This window comes from Podarcis vaucheri (genome assembly GCF_965113315.1).
Source record: "Podarcis vaucheri genome assembly, chromosome: Z".
Taxonomy (NCBI): domain Eukaryota; kingdom Metazoa; phylum Chordata; class Lepidosauria; order Squamata; family Lacertidae; genus Podarcis; species Podarcis vaucheri.
Window position 1 is genome coordinate 12535823 of NC_138758.1, and position 19254 is coordinate 12555076.

The following is a 19254-nucleotide window of genomic DNA, read 5'->3' on the forward strand; positions in this document are numbered from 1 at the left end:
AGATTGTGTAGAAGAAAGGTTTGCTGTCCAGCACAGACATCAGTTTGTTTTGCAGGGCTGGGAAAATACTAACATCCCTATTGAAATCCTCTCTTTGGCAGAGCATTCCCTGCCCAAGCCTAGAAGTACATCTCACTACCTGCACTCAACTCTCTCCATGGCGGACTACAGCCTGAGAGCCCAGTTCCTATGCATGTCTACCAGAAAGAAGCTCCACTGTATCTAAGAGGAGCTTATTTTGATATAAGCATACTTGCAGAGTGGCGACCTGATCCTATGCAGCAGATGGGGGTGGGGACCTTTGGCCCTCCAGATGCTGCTGAACTACAACTCCCATCATCCCTGGCCATTGTCTATGCTTGCTGAGACTAATGAGAGATGTAATACCTAGAAGCCAAAGGTTCGCCACCCTTGCTATGCAGGATAAGAAGTGAGGAGTCCATTGTTGATTAATAGGGATTACTCCCAAGGAAGCATGTGTACAGAGATTGCAGTTCATCCTATGCAGCTTCCATCAGAAAGATAAAAACCTAAGAAGAGCCTGTCTAGATCAGGCCAATGGCCCATATAGTCCAGCTTCCTATTATCACAGTGGCCAACCAGATACCTGTAGGAAGGTGACAGGGAAGACTCAAGCCTAAGAACACTCTTCCTCCCACTTGGTCACAGGTACTAGACTCCATCTCCCATCTCCCTGGTCATTGGCTAGGCTGGCTGTAGGAGAGCTGGACTAGCTGGATGGCACCCTGTTGGCTGCCCTGGTGACTTTGGTGTTCCTTAGGCTGTACTCCTTAGTCCAGGTGTATGAACAGGGGAACAGCCTTGAGGCATTGGTGCCTTGCTCCTGGGGAGAGCAGGAAGAGCCTTAGCTTGGTGATAGATCACCTGCTTGGCATGCAGAAGGCCCAGAGGTTCAATCCCTGGCATCTCCGGGGGGGCAGGGGAAATGTCCTCTGCCTGAAACCTTGGAGAGCCGCTGCCACTCAGTGCAGACAATGCTGAGCTAGATGGACTAAATGAATATGTTTCCTAACACTCCTCACCCCCACCTTTCCGTGTGCTTGCCTTCCTCTCCCGCAATCCCTCTCTTCCCCCCACCTTTCTCATCGCCCTGTCTCTTGGCTATACCTCCCTCTTTTCTTTCTCTCCCTCTCTTCCTTCCTTCCTTCTTCCTTTCTTTCTCCCCCTCCTCCTCCCAGAGATGGAATGCGAGAAAGAGTCAATGCAGCTTTAAAGGGGCCAGCTTTAAAGGAAGGTCCACGTGAGCCTCGGTGTGTTGCCATTGATCGCATCTCCCGGCGTTGCAGCAGCAGCCCGCCTGCCTCTCTCTCTCACTCACTCACTTGCCGGTGAAACTGACACACATCGAGACGCCGCGTTTTGCGGGGCTCTTGCGGCAGTTCGTGCGGGGAGCCTGAAAAGGGGACGACCCGCGCTCAAGAGGCAGCAGATGAAGTTTGAGCTGTGAGCCCCCGCGTGGCCCGATCGGGGGCGGCTCGCTCTTTGGGTAGGGGAAAGGCAGGCAGGCTAGCGAGGTGGGGGCGATCGTTTGCTTGGCTCGCCCCACCATCTTTGCGTAGGGGAAGAGGGGGAGAGGCAAGCGTAGTCCCAGCTCGGCTGCGCTGCGAGCTCCTCCAAGCCAATGAGCCTTTTCAGGCTGGAGTGAAGAAGGGAGGAACGAGGGAGAAAAGGAGGGCGAAGAACGGGAGGGAGTGAAGGAAGGAAGGAAGGAAGGAAGGAAGGAAGGAAGGAAGGAAGGAAGGGGGTCTTACTTCTGAGGCTCCCCACATTTGCGCCGATGCCCATCTGGTCAGTTTCGTCGTAGGGACTGAACTGCAGGGGCCGAAGAAGAACCGAGCGAAACGAAAACTAGACGAACAGAAGAAGGAAAAAAAATCATATTAATATGGGTCAGCCGGTGCCTCCAACTATTTTCCTCATGCTGGTGGGGCTTCTGGGGGAGTCGCTCGGAGGTTTTCCAAACACCATCAGTATAGGTAAGAAGCTCGTATCACTTTCCAAAGCGCCTAATTTATTATTATTATTATTATTATTATTATTATTATTATTATTATTATTATTATTAGCGCTTCAAGGTTATACTGAAAGAAGATTGAAAGAAGTCGATGATAGTAGTGGCGATGTGTGTGTGGGGAGGGTCGACCTTTTAATCTCAAACTCGTATACCCCACTGCCTTTCCTCTTTCCACTCCCCCACCCCACCGCCACTCCCGCAAGGATCCCCCAAGACAGGCACTCGCTAAAAGAAATTGTCATTTGCTTTAAAATTAAAATGCAGCGCTGCATACCTTTGGACAGATTAATAATGGGTCGAGGGTGGGCAGCGCTGGGACGGAAGTCTGGATTGCGGTACCATTATTAACAGTACTATGAGACTTGCAGTCTCATTTGAAACCGTGATTTATTTATGTTAAAGACCCCACCTCTTGATTTGATCGTCGATTGGGGTGCTATTCTCGTTAAAGAATTATCTGTAAGCCCTCACCCAATGGAAAAGCAAAACTTTCACTCATCTCCCCCCCTTCCCCCAAAAAGGGGGCTAGAGAGGCTCCGTGTCTTATCACTCTATTTCCCCCCGTAATCCACCTGAATCCAAAACTTCCTCTCCCCCTCTCTTTCCCTCCCCACTCAACAAGATTCACGAGGCACGTAACTCTGCCGTTTAATGGAGTACGCTTTTGTGACTCGCAGCTCTTCTAAAACCTCTAAACGTTGTCTTGTTTGCAGACTCGGGGGACGTGGGGGAGGGGGGACGGGACGGTGTGTGAGTCTAGCTGATGGACCCAAATGTGCCAAGACTAATAGGACCAAGCTATCGGAAATGGCACAACCATCCATCGGGTGTCTCGTGTGTGTGTTGGGCTGGCATGGAGCGAGGTGGGGGGGGGAGTGGGGGCGGTTGGAGCGGACAAACGGAGGGGAGCGTGCAGGCAGATGGCTAAAATAATCAATTCCTTGTCTGCCTGCATATGTCATCAAACGAGCGTTGCATCCAATGTATTTAGGGGGGGGGGCTGTTCCGCGAGTGGGAGTGCAAAGTTCCCTCCCACTGGGGTTCTGGGGCATTGAGAAATGCCAAGCTGTGTTTAAAAATAGCGTTGTATTCATTTAGCGTAAGGCGCCGTTTTACCTCGGTTAGGGTTCCTCCCGCCCCCCTTCCGTTTGCGGCTGTAGCCTTCCCTACACGGCTGCAGAAGGAACAGGCAAGGGTGGTAGCGATACATAGGAAGCTCCTTTGGAATGCATCCCATGGATGCGCTGGAAGTCAGGCCATTGGTCCATCTGACTCACTGCCGTCTACACTGGCTGGCAGTGGCTCTCGAGGGTCCTTATTCCAGCCCTACCCGGAGATGGGGCTGGGGATTAAACCTTGGACCATCTTGCGGCTGAAGCAGATGGTCTTTTTGTTTCTTCATCTCTGGGGGAAGGGGGATTGACTTCCTGTCCCCCCCCCGCACAATAAAAATTACAAGAATAAGTTCGGTTTGAAGGGTCCAGCCCAATGCCTTCTCCTTCACTGCTTCCAAGGCGAAATCCGTGCCAGTCTTTGTTGGGGAGACCTCTGTGCGCATTGCTGTTCAAAACTTTGTCCGTGCATAACGTGTGTCTGCTATGTGTTGCTCCGGGACCAGAACAGAACACTTTTGAACCCTTACCTGGAGCCAAGACATATCAAGCAGATTAACCCTAAAACCCTTGCAGAAGCCCGCTAGTCCCCAAGGTCCATGGAGCCTTATGCTATGCATACCTGATCTTTATCTGTGTTTACTCAGAAGTAAGTCCCACTAAATTCGGTGCATGTGTGTGTGTTCTTGGGTATATCTACACCATAGTTTAAGCCCGTAATCACACTGCAGTCCTGTGCCCTCTTATCTGGGAATAAGCTCCATTGAACTCAGGATGATTTACTTCTAAGTAGGCATGCACAGGATGGCAGGGTTAAAGGTCCTTTCCTATGCATGCCTGCTTGGAAGTAAGAACCAGTTGGAACTCCTTCCAGGTAAGGCTGCAGTCCGGTTTCTGCATCATTACCAGGGAACAAGCCCCACTGAATGTAGTGATACGTGCATTTAAGTAAGCATACGTAGGAATGGGCTGCGCATGTTTAGGGTTGTTTTTTGGGGGGAAGGGAGCCATAGTGATATTGGTAGGATTTGTTTCAGCTTGTTTGTTTAAAGTATTTGTTTGCTCTGAATGAAAAGCCCTAAAATGATACCTTAAGGTTCTGTTGTGAGACAACAACATATATGAGGCATATAGACTGCAGGCAGCAATTGTATGCATACCTGTGGGTTAGGAATAAGCCCCACTACACTCAGTGAGATTTGCTCTGGAGTAAGCATAGATGGTATTGGGCTACAGAAGCCCAATCCTATCCCTGTTTTCTTGGAAGTCGGTGGGGCTTACTTCTAGGTAAACATGCACAAGATCACAACCTTGCAAGTGAGATAGAGATTGTGTGTACATGTTTCACATAAACCCTAGTTGTAAGCTGCATTATATGTTTGAATACATTGCTTAAGATCTGGAATATAGTATTTTTGCTGTGTGATGTTTGGTGATAAGCATCAGCTGCATAGCATATTCCCAACACAGTTGAAAATATGCAGGTTTTTTTACCCAAGCAAATAAACAAATGCTGTTTCTTCTGCCTTACAGGGGGACTTTTCATGAGAAACACAGTCCAGGAGCACAGCGCATTCCGATTTGCTGTACAGTTATACAACACAAACCAGAATTTTACAGAAAAACCTTTTCACTTGAACTACCATGTTGACCACCTGGATTCCTCCAACAGTTTTTCAGTAACAAATGCATGTAAGTAGCTAGCTGGATTTTTCATATTATAGCCACTGCCTGTTTATAGACTGATGCCCCAACTCCACCGTCCAAACACATTATCTCCCTCTTGACCTGAAAAGCTATCTAGAACTGCATTTCATGTTTGGTAAAACTAGATTGCAGCAAGACATCATTAATTGCTCTTGCAGCATTTTTAATGCATGCTACTGTTGGGATCATGAATATGGTTTGCCCCCCCCCTTCACAAGCACCCCCCCCAATAAATCTGATGGAAGCAATTCCAAGTAAGACACATTTTCATGTGCCTCTGTTGCTTTGATGCGGAGATTATAAGCAGCATTTAGCAACAGCATGGATAGGAGTGTGAGCAAGTAGGTGGGGATTATTTCACAAATAATGTCTCTCAGGAACAAAATGTGGAGGAAGCTTTTTGAAGTGACCTTGAGGGTGGCAGAGGGAAATAGGCTTACTGGCCTCCTTCTGCCTTAAAAATAGCATTTCTTCTTGCTGAGAATGCCTTGATAAAAACCAGTGTGACTGTGCAAACTGATGGATGCCCTAGGAACCGAAGGGTGGGAGGAGAATTGGTGGAGAAAGCTTGACAGTCTGGAAAAATTAGCACTGCAAATGCATGTGTGTTTTTCATAGCTCTTGATGTTTCACAAGAGAAAAAGAGTGACTAGAGAGGGAGAGACTGAGGCAATCAGACAAGGAATGAATGTAGTGTGGTCAAGGAAAGCAAGTGAGTTCTGCATTCTGTTACATTGCAGCCTGTTAGAAGGCCTATCTTAATATTTGGGCATCTGTTTTTGTTTGGAAGAGGGATGACGTTTACAGCAACAAGAGCATCTCTGGCTGTATGCCAGCCTCTAATCTTAAATCCAAGGAAGCTGTTTAGGGAGCAGACAAAAAGGAGGGCTTTTTAGTTCCAGTGACCTTCCACACTGAAAGCTTAGTTGGTGTCTGATTTCAGACTTGGATTATTTGAACACCAGACAATCGGGTACACTTGGGTCAAAGGTACATTTCGCAGACTGGATGGTGGACCGCACAATTCCAATTGTGCGGTGTTGGTTTTAAAATGTAAGGGATTCATATCCTGCCCCTTCCTCCCAGAGGTTCAGGGTGACACAAACCTGGGTCTCCCTGGTTCTAGTCTAGGGACCTTACAGCCCGGGGGTGAGCCAATGTAGGTATCTTCCAGGTGCTTTTACACTGTCAGCTCCCAACAGCGCAAGACAGCATGGCCAATGGTTAGGGATGATAGGAGTCTGAGTTCAAGAACACCTGGAAGCCACCACTACACCATGACAGCTCTCATGCCCTGCTGCCAAAAACCACATTGTATGATGGTGCTTCACCTCTTTTTATAAAAGCTTTGGTGGGCAGCAAGGAGGCTGGATTTGGTCTTGCATCTACCAGTTGCTGTTCTCTACCTTAAGGCATTTTCTAGGAAGAAAGAAAGAAAGAAAGAAAGAAAGAAAGAAAGAAAGAAAGAAAGAAAGAAAGAAAGAAATCCTTACTCTTCAGCAAATAATTCAATTTGTTATCATGGTAACATTTGTGTAAAATTTTTCCCCTGGACCTTCCAGTTGAACTGGTGGTGGTGGTGTATGGGAGAATAACATGGTCCTTTTGCAAGATGTCCCAGAGACATGAAAATTATTGGACAAGGAGCTTTGAGAATGTGTGAGCTTAGTTTTAAGAAAGCCTTTTTTTTGCTGCACAGACCCTTGTTAGGGAGGCTCCTAGTTGTGCAATTCCATCCTATTGGTTTATGTTTTGTTTTGTGTAGGATTTACAGTTCAAGCTCTTTGGAAGTTTAAATGAAAATTCCAATAGTCATGTTTATAATGAAGGTTCCCAGTTTTTTAAACCAGCCATTGAAACTGTGACAATAACAGCAACATATGTGTGAACCTTAGCAGGATTTTTTTTAATGCTATGAAAAGCTACATCTGCTGGTTCCTGCAATGTTAAAGGTACAAGAGTGGGACACATTTGTTTCTCTGGTCAGTTGGCAAGTACCCCCGCCCCCAATAAAACCCTATGTCTAGATTTGGAGTTTTATTTTAATAATCCTGTCCTTCCCGAACAGCTCTCTTAACACATATCTGAGTAGTAATCCTTAATGAATGTAATCCCTTCAAGAGGCCCTATCTCAAACATAGTTTCCTTTAAAATATCAATTATATGGATTTAAAGTAAAGGCACTGTACTTTTATGATAATTGGCTATTAACTACTTTCTTTTTTAAAAAAACACCATAAAACTGCTGCTTGGATCCTATGAAGGGTGCCTCAAGGTGTCCTTTTAATGGCACAGATTATTATTATTTGTGTTCATGATGCTATTGGAACAGTCCTGAGTGATCCCACATCCAATACTGTTTGTACCTACAAACATTTTGGAGCAGTCTCACTGCTTCATTCACAACCAGCACATGTTCTGTAACTTCCTGCTGAAACCTGTAACATTCTATACACCAAATGTTTGTTTCTGTCCACCCTTGTTGCTCTATAAGCCCTCAGGTCAGCAATAATGTAGCAGCATTTGGGAAGCATCACAGAAAAACCAATAGAGCAGAATAAATACACCACTGGTGCATTTATATTGTGGCAAAAGCATGCCAGCCCAATGTATTTTGGCACCTGAAGCAAACCACAAAATGGTGCCCACCCCTCTCAGGGAAGAAGGGGTGAGTGAAGATTGTCATCAGGAAAAAGGGGAAAATAAAGATCTACAAGAGGAACATGGGGGGGGGCAGCAGCACTTCCTATTAGCCGAGACTGCTGTACAGGTGACTTGGGGTTGGGGCAGCTAAGGAGGAGCACACCACAGTCATTGCTGCTACCACAGCAGCGAGTGATGTATTCATTGGAGGCTGGATCTACTGCCCCTGTGTATGCTACCACCTGAAGCAGTCACCTCAGCTTGCCTTATGGGTGAGCCAGCACTGAAAACATGTTGCAGAATGAACCTTCAATAAAACTCCAGAATCACTTGCAAGGCTGGTTTAAAACACTTGTCGATCTGAGATGGAAAATAAACACCATTCCTTCTTCTTTCAGTTAAACAAACACACACACCTAATGATGAAATAATTGGCCCCTTGCTGCTCTTCTGTGGCATCCAAAGTAATCATTCTGCCTTATAATTACCCTCATTTTAAGAATATAAGAGCCCTTTCAGCCAAACCCCAAAGTCATCCAGTGCAGCAGCATTATATAAACTAATAGTGATATCTGGTTACAATGGGTATGTAGGCAAAATGAGGTTACTGAAAAAAATAGGAAGAGGTACTGCCACATTGGCATCTTTCTCAAGAGACAATAGAGTGTAACTCTAGGAGTGAAGTCAAACTACTGCAGTAGAAGTACTGAAGTGACGTCCCTGGGGAGCAAGCCTGGGCAGTGCATATAGAGGTATTGCGCAGCCCAGACAACACGACACCCTCCCTCGACCTTGCTGATGTGGTCCAAAGGAAAGCAGAGCAATGCGCTTGGCACCAGCAGGGCTGTAAGAGCTGCTGGAAGGAGGCTACAAGGCACTATCCAAGGAGCATGGTACTGCCATGTTTAGGAGGGGAGACTTTAAGACAGTGCAGTGCCCTTTCTCATCAGCTCAGTAAGGGCTGAGAATGCTCCATGGCCACAGGATGTTAAGCATCAGTTGACAGAGGAATAGAAAACTGGGGAGAGATGGCAAATGGAATGGGCAATCTTGAGAGGAGGCATGGCTGGCTGGAACGGAGCAGACCACAAGTGCAGGAGCTCTCAACTTAGCAATATCTTATTGCAGACCCCACTTTAGAAGCTTCAGAAAAGAGGGTACCAGTCATGTGCTCCTGAGCATAAAAGCAATAGCCCACCCTCACTGCTATTCAGTGGCATGTTGCCTCTGAACCTGGAGGTTTTATATATCTATCTCAGTGCACAATCCTCATTTGTCTCACCCCCTTTAAAGCTATTCTCGATATTTGCCATGGAACTCCATGCATTAATTGTGCCTGGAGAGAAGCAGTTCTTTATCTTCACTCTTCTGAATACTACCAATCAGACTGGAATTGAACAGTTTATTAAATGCTCAGGAGCATATATCATGCATTATATTACTTGTTGCAGCAGTGCTTGATCTTCCTGAATGCATCCCTAATCCAATTAGAAAATAACATGGTAATGCCAAGGTGTATTTCTCCTCCACAACTGCACATTTTAACATCACTAGAGCTGCAATTCTTTTCACTAGGACTAAGCCCCACTAGGTGCATTTAATTTTGAGTAAACATAGAGTTGCACTGTTGGTTGCTTGTTGCTGCCCTTATTTGCCCATACATGTGGTTAGTGTGATTATAGGGTACATTTGATGCTTGCTTATGGCAATCTAGTCTGCTTTAGCAATTAAGCATTTGGAAAGGAAACCAAAGCATGCTTATTTTTCCTCAAGTTGCACCCTATATTGGACCATGAGTTCCATCCAGGCCAGAGATGAGAAGCTACAGACTTCCAAATACAGCTGAATTCCAATTCCAATAGCCCCAGCCAGCATAGCCAATGGTCAGGGCTGATGGGAGTTGTGGTCTAGCAAAAGCATGTAGTGCCACAAATTCCCCATCACTAATCCTAGTCCAGGGATGTGGGTGGCGCTGTGGGTTAAACCAAAGAGACTAGGACTTGCCGATCAGAAGGTCGGCGGTTCGAATCCCCGCGACGGGGTGAGCTCCTGTTGTTCAGTCCCTGCTCCTGCCAACCTAGCAGTTCGAAAGCACGTCAGAGTGCAAGTAGATAAATAGGTACCGCTCCAGCGGGAAGGTAAACAGCATTTCTGTGCGCTGCTCTGGTTCGCCAGAAGCAGCTTAGTCATGCTGGCCACATGACCCAGAAGCTGTATGCTGGCTCCCTCAGCCAATAAAGCGAGATGAGCACCGCAACCCCAGAGTTGGCCACGACTGGACCTAATGGTCAGGAGTCCCTTTACCTTTACCTAATCCTAGTCCAATGTCCTGCTTTAAAGAGAGGCCAGCGGCATCCTTCTGGGAAGCTTAAGAGCAAAACACAAAGTAGCTTGTCCCTGTTTGTTTCAAGCATCTGATATTCAGTGGCAAACTCCCTCAGATCATGGGTGTCTCCACAGCTTAAAGTTGCTGTTGGATACTTTAACTTGTCTCTTGAATTCAGGAGGAATGACTGTGACTTGGTGGAAGAGCATGCACTTTGCATGCAGAATATCCCAACTATAATTCATGGCACCTTCAGATAGAGCTGGGGAAGATCACTAACCTTGGAAAATCACTGCTAAGCAGTGTAGGCCGTGCTGAGCTAGATGGATCAATGGTTTGACATGGTATAAGGAAACTGTCTAAGCCATTGCCATATCTTCTGTCAATGGAATTCCATACATGCCTTTTGAAAAGAAGTTACATTTCTTTATTTGGCAGTAGACTTGCAACAGACTATTCAATGCAAGTGGCCCGGTAAATTTGTATCTGATATGATATGTGAAGGTAAACATTTTCCTCTCCCCCCCCCCCCCCGCATCCTATTCTCCTGGAGCATCTGTGGCTAAGTACGCAGAAGAAAGGGTAGGGAAAAGTGACCTTGTCTGGAATAAAAAGCTCAGTTGACGATGTATTACAGTGGGTGGAAATACATTATTTGCAGTCCTGCCCACTGAACACTGAAGTCTTTGCAGCTACAAATAAATATCCAGAAAGGCCACTACTATTCTCAGATCTGAAAGTAATTTGTCTCTGTAAAGTCATAATGCTCATGCATACAAATATGCCCTAGTTCCCCAAAGTGTATACAAATTAGCCACTGCCAATCCCTTGGGGAGCCAGTGTGGTGTAGTGGTTAAGAGCGGTAGTCTCGTAATCTGGGAAACCGGGTTTGCGTCTCCGCTCCTCCACATGCAGCTGCTGGGTGACCTTGGGCCAGTCACACTTCTTTGAAGTCTCTCAGCCCCACTCACCTCACAGAGTGTTTGTTGTGGGGGAGGAAGGGAAAGGAGAATGTTAGCCGCTTTGAGACTCCTTAAAGGGAGTGAAAGGCGGGATATCAAATCCAAACTCTTCTTCTTATCCTTATTAATGAGCTAATGCTTTTTTTATGTTTTGGATACATTTTCCTACAATTGTGTGGCTTCTCTTGGATAGTCACCTACCCTCAAGGGCTACCATGTGATATTTGCCTTTGATATTTGCAACTGAAAATGAAAAAGTTGCAGTGACTCTACTGTGATTTGGGGTTTATCTGCACTGCAGATTCAACAGACTGTTTAGTCCATCCTTTCCCAACCTTGTGCCATTCAGGTGTTTCAGACAAATCCCATCAGCTTTAGCTAGTATAGCCATGTTCCCTTCAGCACCAGCTTCATGCAGCCCATGCCCAATTGGGCTTGTACTCTCAAAGATCTGGAGACCACCAGGTTAGGGAAGGTTGGTAGTTGCATTCCCTTCCTTCAGGGATGCTGGGAAATATAATTCTGCGAAGAGTGGTTGGGGGACAAACTCAGTGCTTTACCAAATTACCTTCCTTGGGTGCAATTAGAGTGATAGGTATAAAACCAATATAAGTTTATACTATAAATAGAGCCCCATCATAATGAATACTGCAAGGGACAAGGTGGTCGGATTACTATTATTCTTTTATCGCTGAATTCTATAATATGTTTTAAATTGGGGTGGTGCTAAATGTTCAGGTCCTTGGTTCCTATTTTGTTTTAACCACCCCTTTCTTTTTCAGCTGGGGCACTTGTAAAGGTATCAAGTGGTATATTGTTCTTCCTAAAGACATTTGAAGGTGTTTTCACCCTAATAGTTTCACTATTTGATCCTAGGGTAAAATCATCCCAGGTTGTTGTGTTGTGTTGTGTTGTGTTGTGTTGTGTTGTGTTGTGTGTGTGTGTAAATTTGATTCCCACTGGGTTGTTAAAATGCCTATAAAAGTATTTTGCATTCCAAAGATAGCCGGATAATTATTGCTGTTTTATTTGTTACCGTATTTTGCTTTTTAAAAATAATGCCACCTTGTTTTCAATGTATGCTTCTATCAGTATTTTTAAATGGATATTTAAATGACATGTATTTTTCCCTATGGAGTGAGCAATATATAAATTAAGTAAATAAATTTATTATTATTATTATTATTATTATTATTATTAGCCACCCAGAAGTGGCTCTCCAGGGTGTCAAACCAGGAGTCATTCCTAGCCGTATCTGGAGATGCCAGGGATTGAACTGGGGATCTTCTTCATTCAAGGCAGATGCTCTGTCACTGAGCTATGGCCCTTCCTCCCCGAGGAATCCAGGTGCAGTGCTCTGCTCAGTGAAGGATCAGTCAGGGATGCAATGGTCATATGTTTCATCCACAGCAACCCTGGCAGATGTCTAGCCTCCTGCTTAAATACCTCCAGCAAATGATAGCGCCCCCACCCTGCCCCACAAGGCACTCTGGTCTGCTATTGACCAGTTGTTAGTGTTAGAAAGTTTCTTGTTTGACTGATATTTCCTTCCGTACAACCTTCACTCTGCCTTCTGGTGTAACCAAGGGCACTTTCAGGGTACCCAGAGCTCTGGCACTTAACAGGGCGTGTCTTAAGGGCTGGTCAGCTTGTAGTGTCATAAAACTATAAATGGAGATCTAATCTAGATTTGCGAGTGTGGAGGCAGAATGATAAGGAAACATTGTCCTAAGGTTTGAAATTATGATCTCTTGAAACCATTTTCTAATTTGATCAAGGAGGAAGAAAACTCGTTTCTTATGCCGTATCCAGTTTACTGCAACCTGGTCACATCTGAGGTAGCATAGACTTACCTGGGGAAACAGGGAAGGGAAAATGGGCTATTCACTAAAAGGTATCATCTATTTTCAGAGGCAGAACTACTCTGATCTCATGAGATTGTGTGTGTGTGTGTGTGTGTGTGTGTGTGTGTGTGTGTGTGTGTGTGTACTCAGAGCACTCCCCCCTTTTCCAGTTAACTTGCTACATAAACCTGTAGTATTTTCTCTTGGCATACCATGTTTCTTATCTTGGTGTTAACACCTATCTGGGGATACAGAGGAGAGATGCTGTACTGAGCTGTAGCTCAGTGGTGGAGCATCTGCTTTGCCCAGATCCAACCCCCAGAATCTCCAGGTAGGGCTGGGAAAGGCTCCTTATCTGAAACCTTGGAGAGCCACTGCCAGTCAGTGTAGGCAACAGCAATAAGATGGGCAAATGCTCCGTTAGCCATAGTGTGACCATTCTACAGCTTTGGGTTCTCTCTCTTCCTTGGGGAGCAGGAAATGCCAAATGAAGCTGCTAACTTGCTTTGCAAGTCTGACGAGTGCATAAGTCAATGTAAGCAGGTGGATACAGAGGCATTGCAGGGTTCAGCTCACATTTGAAGTGAGACATCTTTGTTGGAGTATATTGAAACAGAGCAGCTTAAATGCATAATTCCATCCCTAGCATGACTACGTGTGTGTGTGTGTGTGTGTGTGTGTGTATAAATAAATTCCGTCTCTCTGAGTTTAATTCAAAACCTCCAACGGTGTCTTTTACTGTTAGGTTTTCAATTATGTTTAACGTTCTGTTGCTCCTATTCCCTCAAAATAAAGCACTGCTGGTGTCTTTTTCTGTTCTGCTCTTGTAGTGCACTACACTACATTGCTCCAGCCACTGCAGTGTCAGCTCATTAGCACTCAGATCGCATATTCTCTCTCTCTCTCTCTCTGCACTGTCATCGCAAAAAAAAAGAGGGCTGTTGTACACCTTTATGGTCAACAAATGTGGTCTTGGATTACGCACCATTTGCAGGGGATATTTAGAAACCCAAGCCTTGGGTTACTTCACCCACCCCGCTCTGGAATTTTCCAAGGGAAAAGGGTTAGCTTTAATACTTAAAACCCTGCAAGAAAATTGGTTGATCTTAGTGAAGGTGGGGCCTATTTTTAAAAGCTGTAGTTGTTCGATGCAGATGATCTCTCATCAACACCTAGCCACCTTGACCAATCTGCAGGCCACCCTCTATTCTCATTCCTCTTATTAAATTTCCTTGTAGGTATCTGTTCAAAATCTTCAGCTAGCCCACAAAGAGAGATAACAAATGTTGATCTGTCTGCATCCTAGATGCAGATGCCATGGCATTTCCTCCTTTGCCAACCAAAGGGAAAAAGAGCATAATTACCTAATTATCCTTGTTTGCCGAGATCCATTTAGATGTTTGTTTGGGTGCTTCTCATCAAATGGGGGTTTTTGTAGCTTTTCTTCACTATTTCTCCTCAGTGGTGTGGTGTGTTTTCTCCCCTCTTTGATTTGTTTTCAAGCATTCAGAGGGATGGGGTTTTACAAAACAAAAACTTGGCATGTTTTGATGTGGTGAATAGTATTACAGGACATGACATGACCCACAATTTGGAGAGATCATTTAAATAAGAAAAAAATGCCTTTACTCCCTGCTATGTGCACCACTTTTCTTGTCTGTTGCTGTTCCTCATTTTCTGTTTCCACTGGACAAACAACTTGCTTTCCTTCCCTGGGTGTTCTCTCTCTCTCTCTCTCTCTCTCTCTCTCTCTCTCTCTTTTAAGCCAGCTGGTAAAGCAATGATGATCCAAACTGGTCATTTCACTGCTGCCCAAGATGCCTCTGTTTTAAGGGAATTAACAGAGGAAGGGGAGTAGAGAGAGAGGACAGGGCTAGCAGTTGAAAGTGCAAATCACTCTTAGATACCTCAAAGGATGGCCCTCCCCACCAAGACACTCTAAATGTGGGTTATGTTTTGAGAAGCTCAGTTTATATAGGGCTCCTGTGTTGTTCCAGACATCCAGACACCGGCCAGATTGGGGGCTTCTGCTTAGCTTTAAATGATAATGGCATCAATTAACCCAGCCTTTACGTTAGTGCAGGTGTGGTGAACATGTGGTCCTCCAGCTGTTGCTGAGCTATGCCTCCCAGCATCCCTGGCCATTGGCTATGCTTGCTGGAGCTGATGGAAGTTGTCCATAAGCATCTGGAGGACCAAAGGTTCCCTGCACCTGTTTAAGTTAGTGCCCTTCTCCTCCCTTACCCTCCTGTACTGCTGCAGTTACAATTAGCATGATGCTCCATGATTACTTCTCCTCCTGCTATCTGGATCTCATTAAGTTTCTGACCAATCTCTGGCCTCATTAAAGATGAATTCATAGCAACAAGAAGAAGTGGTGACAGGTGAAAAGGCTTTGATACAGATGAAGCCACCCTTAAAGTCAGTGGTTCATAAATCTGTCTGTCCATGGACACACTTGACTGTAGCTACCCACCTGTAAAATACAAACAAGGACTCCTGGTGTGTTGATGACCTGTGAATGACTAGAGACATATTTTCAGCATTTATATACTGTATGTGGTCCCCAAGACTAAATTCTCCCAGGTTACACTCACATCATAAATTAAAGCAGTGCTATGCCACTTTAATGGGGATGCAGGTGGCGCTGTGGGTTAAACCACAGAGCCTAGTACTTGCCGGTTTGAATCCCCGCAACAGGATGAGCTTCCATTGCTCGGTCCCTGCTCCTACCAACCTAGCAGTTTGAAAGCACATCAAAGTGCAAGTAGATAAATAGGTACTGCTCCGGCGGGAAGGTAAATGGCATTTCTGTGCACTGCTCTGGTTCGCCAGAAGCGGCTTAGTCATGCTGTTGCTGGCCACATGACCCGGAAGCTGTATGCCGGCTCCCTCGTCCAATAAAGCGAGATGAACGCCGCAACCCCAGAGTCGGTCACGACTGGACCTAATGGTCACCGGTCCCTTTACCTTCACTAGGTAGAGGTGTATGGGGGGGGCAGGGGGAGGAACCAGCTAAGGGGACAAGATCCACCAGGATGAGAAGCTTAGGATGCAGAAGATGCCCAGCTGACTGATGGTGAGCTGTACACTGGCTCCCTTGGCCAATAAAGTGAGATGAGTGCTGCAACCCCAGAGTCGGGCACGACTGGACCGAATGGTCAGCGGTCCCTTTACCTTTACCTTTACCTTATGCCACTTTAACAGCCAGGGCATTCCCCACCCTAAAAAAATCCTGGGCACTGTAGTCTGTTAAGAGTGCTGCAAATTGTTAGGACTTGTACAGCTTACACAGCTAAAATTACCAGCACCCTTAACAAGCTACAGTTTCCATGATTCTTTTGGGGAAGCCATGACAGTTAAAGTGGTGTAAAAGTACCCTAAATAAATTCTGAAGATGTGCCCCCAGTGTTTTGCAGAGACCTGGGCATCTGCTTGTCTTATTATTGACCATCTGCATCTGAGAACCTTTTCACTATGTTTGATGCAAAATGTGAACTGCATTTCTCTAAGATGAGTATGGCCAGTAGTGATTGTAGCTTTACTTCTTATGTTTGGAGTATTCTTCACTGGAGCAGAAAGAGCCTGAGTTCTTACTTAAACAAGAAGCCAGGGGACTTTCATCCTCTGAGGTCTTTGAGAGTTTTATTTCCCATTGACTTCAGGAGGAACAAGACCCAAGCCCACTGGGAATATTCACATGAGAGGGCTGCAACAGCAAGCCAAATCTTTGACAAATTTGATACAGAAGACAGCAGTTCAGATCCAAGGGAGCATAGAGATGCATGGCAAGCAAGGGGAAAACAGAGTGCTCAACATAAATGGCTATTTTAAACTGAAGGTTTAGAGTAGGGAGAGAGAATCTCCCATTTGAATAAATAGCAGGAACCTGCATTGTTACTTTCCTTTTGCAATGGTACGTAAAGCTGGTCTGGAGAACATTTGGCTTTCTTGATATTGCTAAAATATCCCAGCAGGTATGGCATGATGGGAGTTACTGCTCAGAAATACATGGAGAGACAACTGTTCCCCACATCTGTCGCAAAGTGTTTAATTTTTTTGTATTTTTTAATGCATGCACAATGACTGATCAAACTAAGCTTACAATTTGAAATTAAAGAGTTTTGAGGGACCTTGGAAGTCATCTAGTCTAACACATTTTGGCACATAATGGTATAAATAATATAAACAACGACCCCTACACAACGCAGGATCGAAACTGCACAGTGCAGCCACAGCATCCCAGAAAGATGACTGCTCAGACTTTACTTATATATCTCCAGCGAAGGACAGCCCACCATGTCCTGAGACTAATGTTCAACAAATCTTTCTGCTATAAATTTCTCCTAAAGCTTATCTGAAATCTTTCCCTGCAAGCCTGCTCCATCCACCTTATGACAACCCTGTATGACAGCCCTATATTTAAACACAGCTGTAATATTTCCTCTTAATCTTCCCTTCTCCTGCCTAGACCTACCCAGCTCCACCAACCCAACACCATAGGACTTAGTTTCCAGGCGTCCTCACTATTCTGGTTGCCCTCTGCTGGACACGCTCCAATTAGGACAACGATAGGGAACTTGTTGTCTAACAATATCTGGGATGCTAACATCTCCCATCATCCCTGACCACTGGCAGTGCTGCCTGGTGCTGAAATAGTTGGCATGAAACATGTTTATCTACCCTGAGTTAAGGGATGGGTCATGATTCAATGGTAGAGCTTATGCTTTGCATGCAAAAGGCTGAAGGTTGAATCCCTAGTTTCTCCAGCTAGGGCTGGTAGAGATTCCTCTCTGAAACTCCGAAGAGCCTTTGCCAGTCTGTGCAGAAAATATTGAACTGGATGAACTAGTTATATAATTCAGCATCAAGTGTTTGTCAACAACTAACCTTTTGACTGTTACAAATCCCCCGCTTCGGCTGGGACCACACAGGAAAATAAGATTGCCCTAGGTAGGATCCATTAGTTACGACAAGTAGATGTATTGGCTTGATTTGGATCCAGTGAATATAGTACCAAATAATTACTAAACTTTTTGAAGATGACATTACCACTAATTTTTCTTCTTCTTAAAACACCAACACTAATGCACTTCCCATGTTTTGCCTATTGGGTCACTGTGTAATATGACATTCACCTGAATACTCCCAAATTGAGTGGCTGATTTGAAATAAACAAAAGGCTAGAAAACTGGAACAAAAGGGAATTGCAGTCACATGGGCAGAGGGACCAGGTAGGTGACCACAGCTTCTCCTCTGCTGCTTCTCAGTTTTGCTATATTGATTGCATTTGTTTTGAAGCTGCCAAACTTCTCATTGTCTAATTAACTCTGCTTAATGTCAAAAGAGCAGCCCTGTCATCAACCTCTTTCACACATCTGAAATATCAGGCAATGCTAACTCTGGCTTCAAGGTTGACATTTTCATTGCAATTCAGATTAGGTCACCCTTGGAGAAACTTTAGATGAATATAATTAGCAGATTGAGGAAGTCTCCTGCATCGAGCCACCATGGGATATTTGCTTTTCTCAGCATGCATATAATTTAATGCTTACCAAAAGGGGAGAGGGAAAACGCCAAAAATGTCACATCACAAGTCAGCATACTTCCATTCTTCCTGTTACTTGTTGGAATGTAGATACATTAGCTCTCCTTCTACCTGCTAAAATATAGGTCCTGAGCAGTAGATTTCCTTTTTAAACACTGTGCCAAATGCATGAAAAAAATACAGTGGATGTCCTGTGCAGCTGGTCTCAGGGTTCACAGAGTAGCTGGACTGGAACACTGTTGCCATATATTGGCAGGGCAGCTTAGTCCCCATGCTGGGAACCTCATTTTGTTAAAGGTGCTGAGAATTATTGTTAGGAGACCCTGATTCTCCTCAGAGAGCTTATTGAAAAGAGGGATTGATTGTTCAACCACTCTGGAAACTGTAGCTCTCAGTGAGGGAAAAGGGTCTCCTGGCAACTCTCAGTACCCTTAACGAACTAGTCTTCATGATTTTTTGAGGGAAACCATGACTGTTTAAAGTGATATGATGCTGCTTTAAATGTGCAGTGCAGATAAGGCTTTAGCCATTTGGTAAATAAGGGCTGGCTTAGACAAGGCATGTGCAGTCAGAACCTTGGACAGATCACTGTGTGATAGCTGGCTGAAATGTTCTTATCCAAGGCGACGAGCTGCTGATTCAGCAAAATGGATGTACAGGCCTTCAAAGGAACTGTGTGTGTCCTTCAGGGGCTACTACCTTATTCTACATTCATTGGAATGTTGGGGGCTGCCTTGGGAGTGAGTTTTCTAAAACAATATCCACTGGCTTGGAAGGATGGAGAGTGTGATAGCAACCCGGCAAATGGCATGTCGTCCACAATTGGCATCCTCCTCTGTGCTGAGTACAGTTAGAGGGTGACAGTAATTCGTATTATGGATTTGTATATCTAGTACAAGATAAGGCAAGTTGAAGGGTCATTTTTGGAAGGTCATCATTAAACTATTTAAAGAAATCTGTCTCCTTTCCTCAAACATTAGTAGAAGCAGTATCCATCTAGAATGGCATCCTGCAGGTGGTATGGAATGTGGCATGAAATTGCCTTGGACAGCCCTGGCACCAGTTTTGGCGGAGACT

The 19254-nt window shown here is 45.0% G+C and overlaps 1 protein-coding gene across 3 annotated transcripts in view; it reads left to right on the plus strand.

Moving 5' to 3' along the window:
• The first annotated feature begins 1103 nt into the window (after positions 1-1103).
• Positions 1104-19254, plus strand: part of GRIA3 (glutamate ionotropic receptor AMPA type subunit 3) — a 209648-nt gene continuing 191497 nt past the window's right edge. For 2 of the 3 annotated variants that reach the window (XM_082207234.1, XM_082207233.1), the window contains exons 1-2: positions 1104-1997; positions 4681-4839. In XM_082207234.1, the coding sequence (XP_082063360.1) occupies positions 1907-1997; positions 4681-4839 (250 nt within the window). In that variant the 5' untranslated portion in view covers positions 1104-1906. The remainder of the gene's footprint in view (positions 1998-4680; positions 4840-19254) is intronic. The other variant, XM_082207235.1, reaches the window with a different exon arrangement.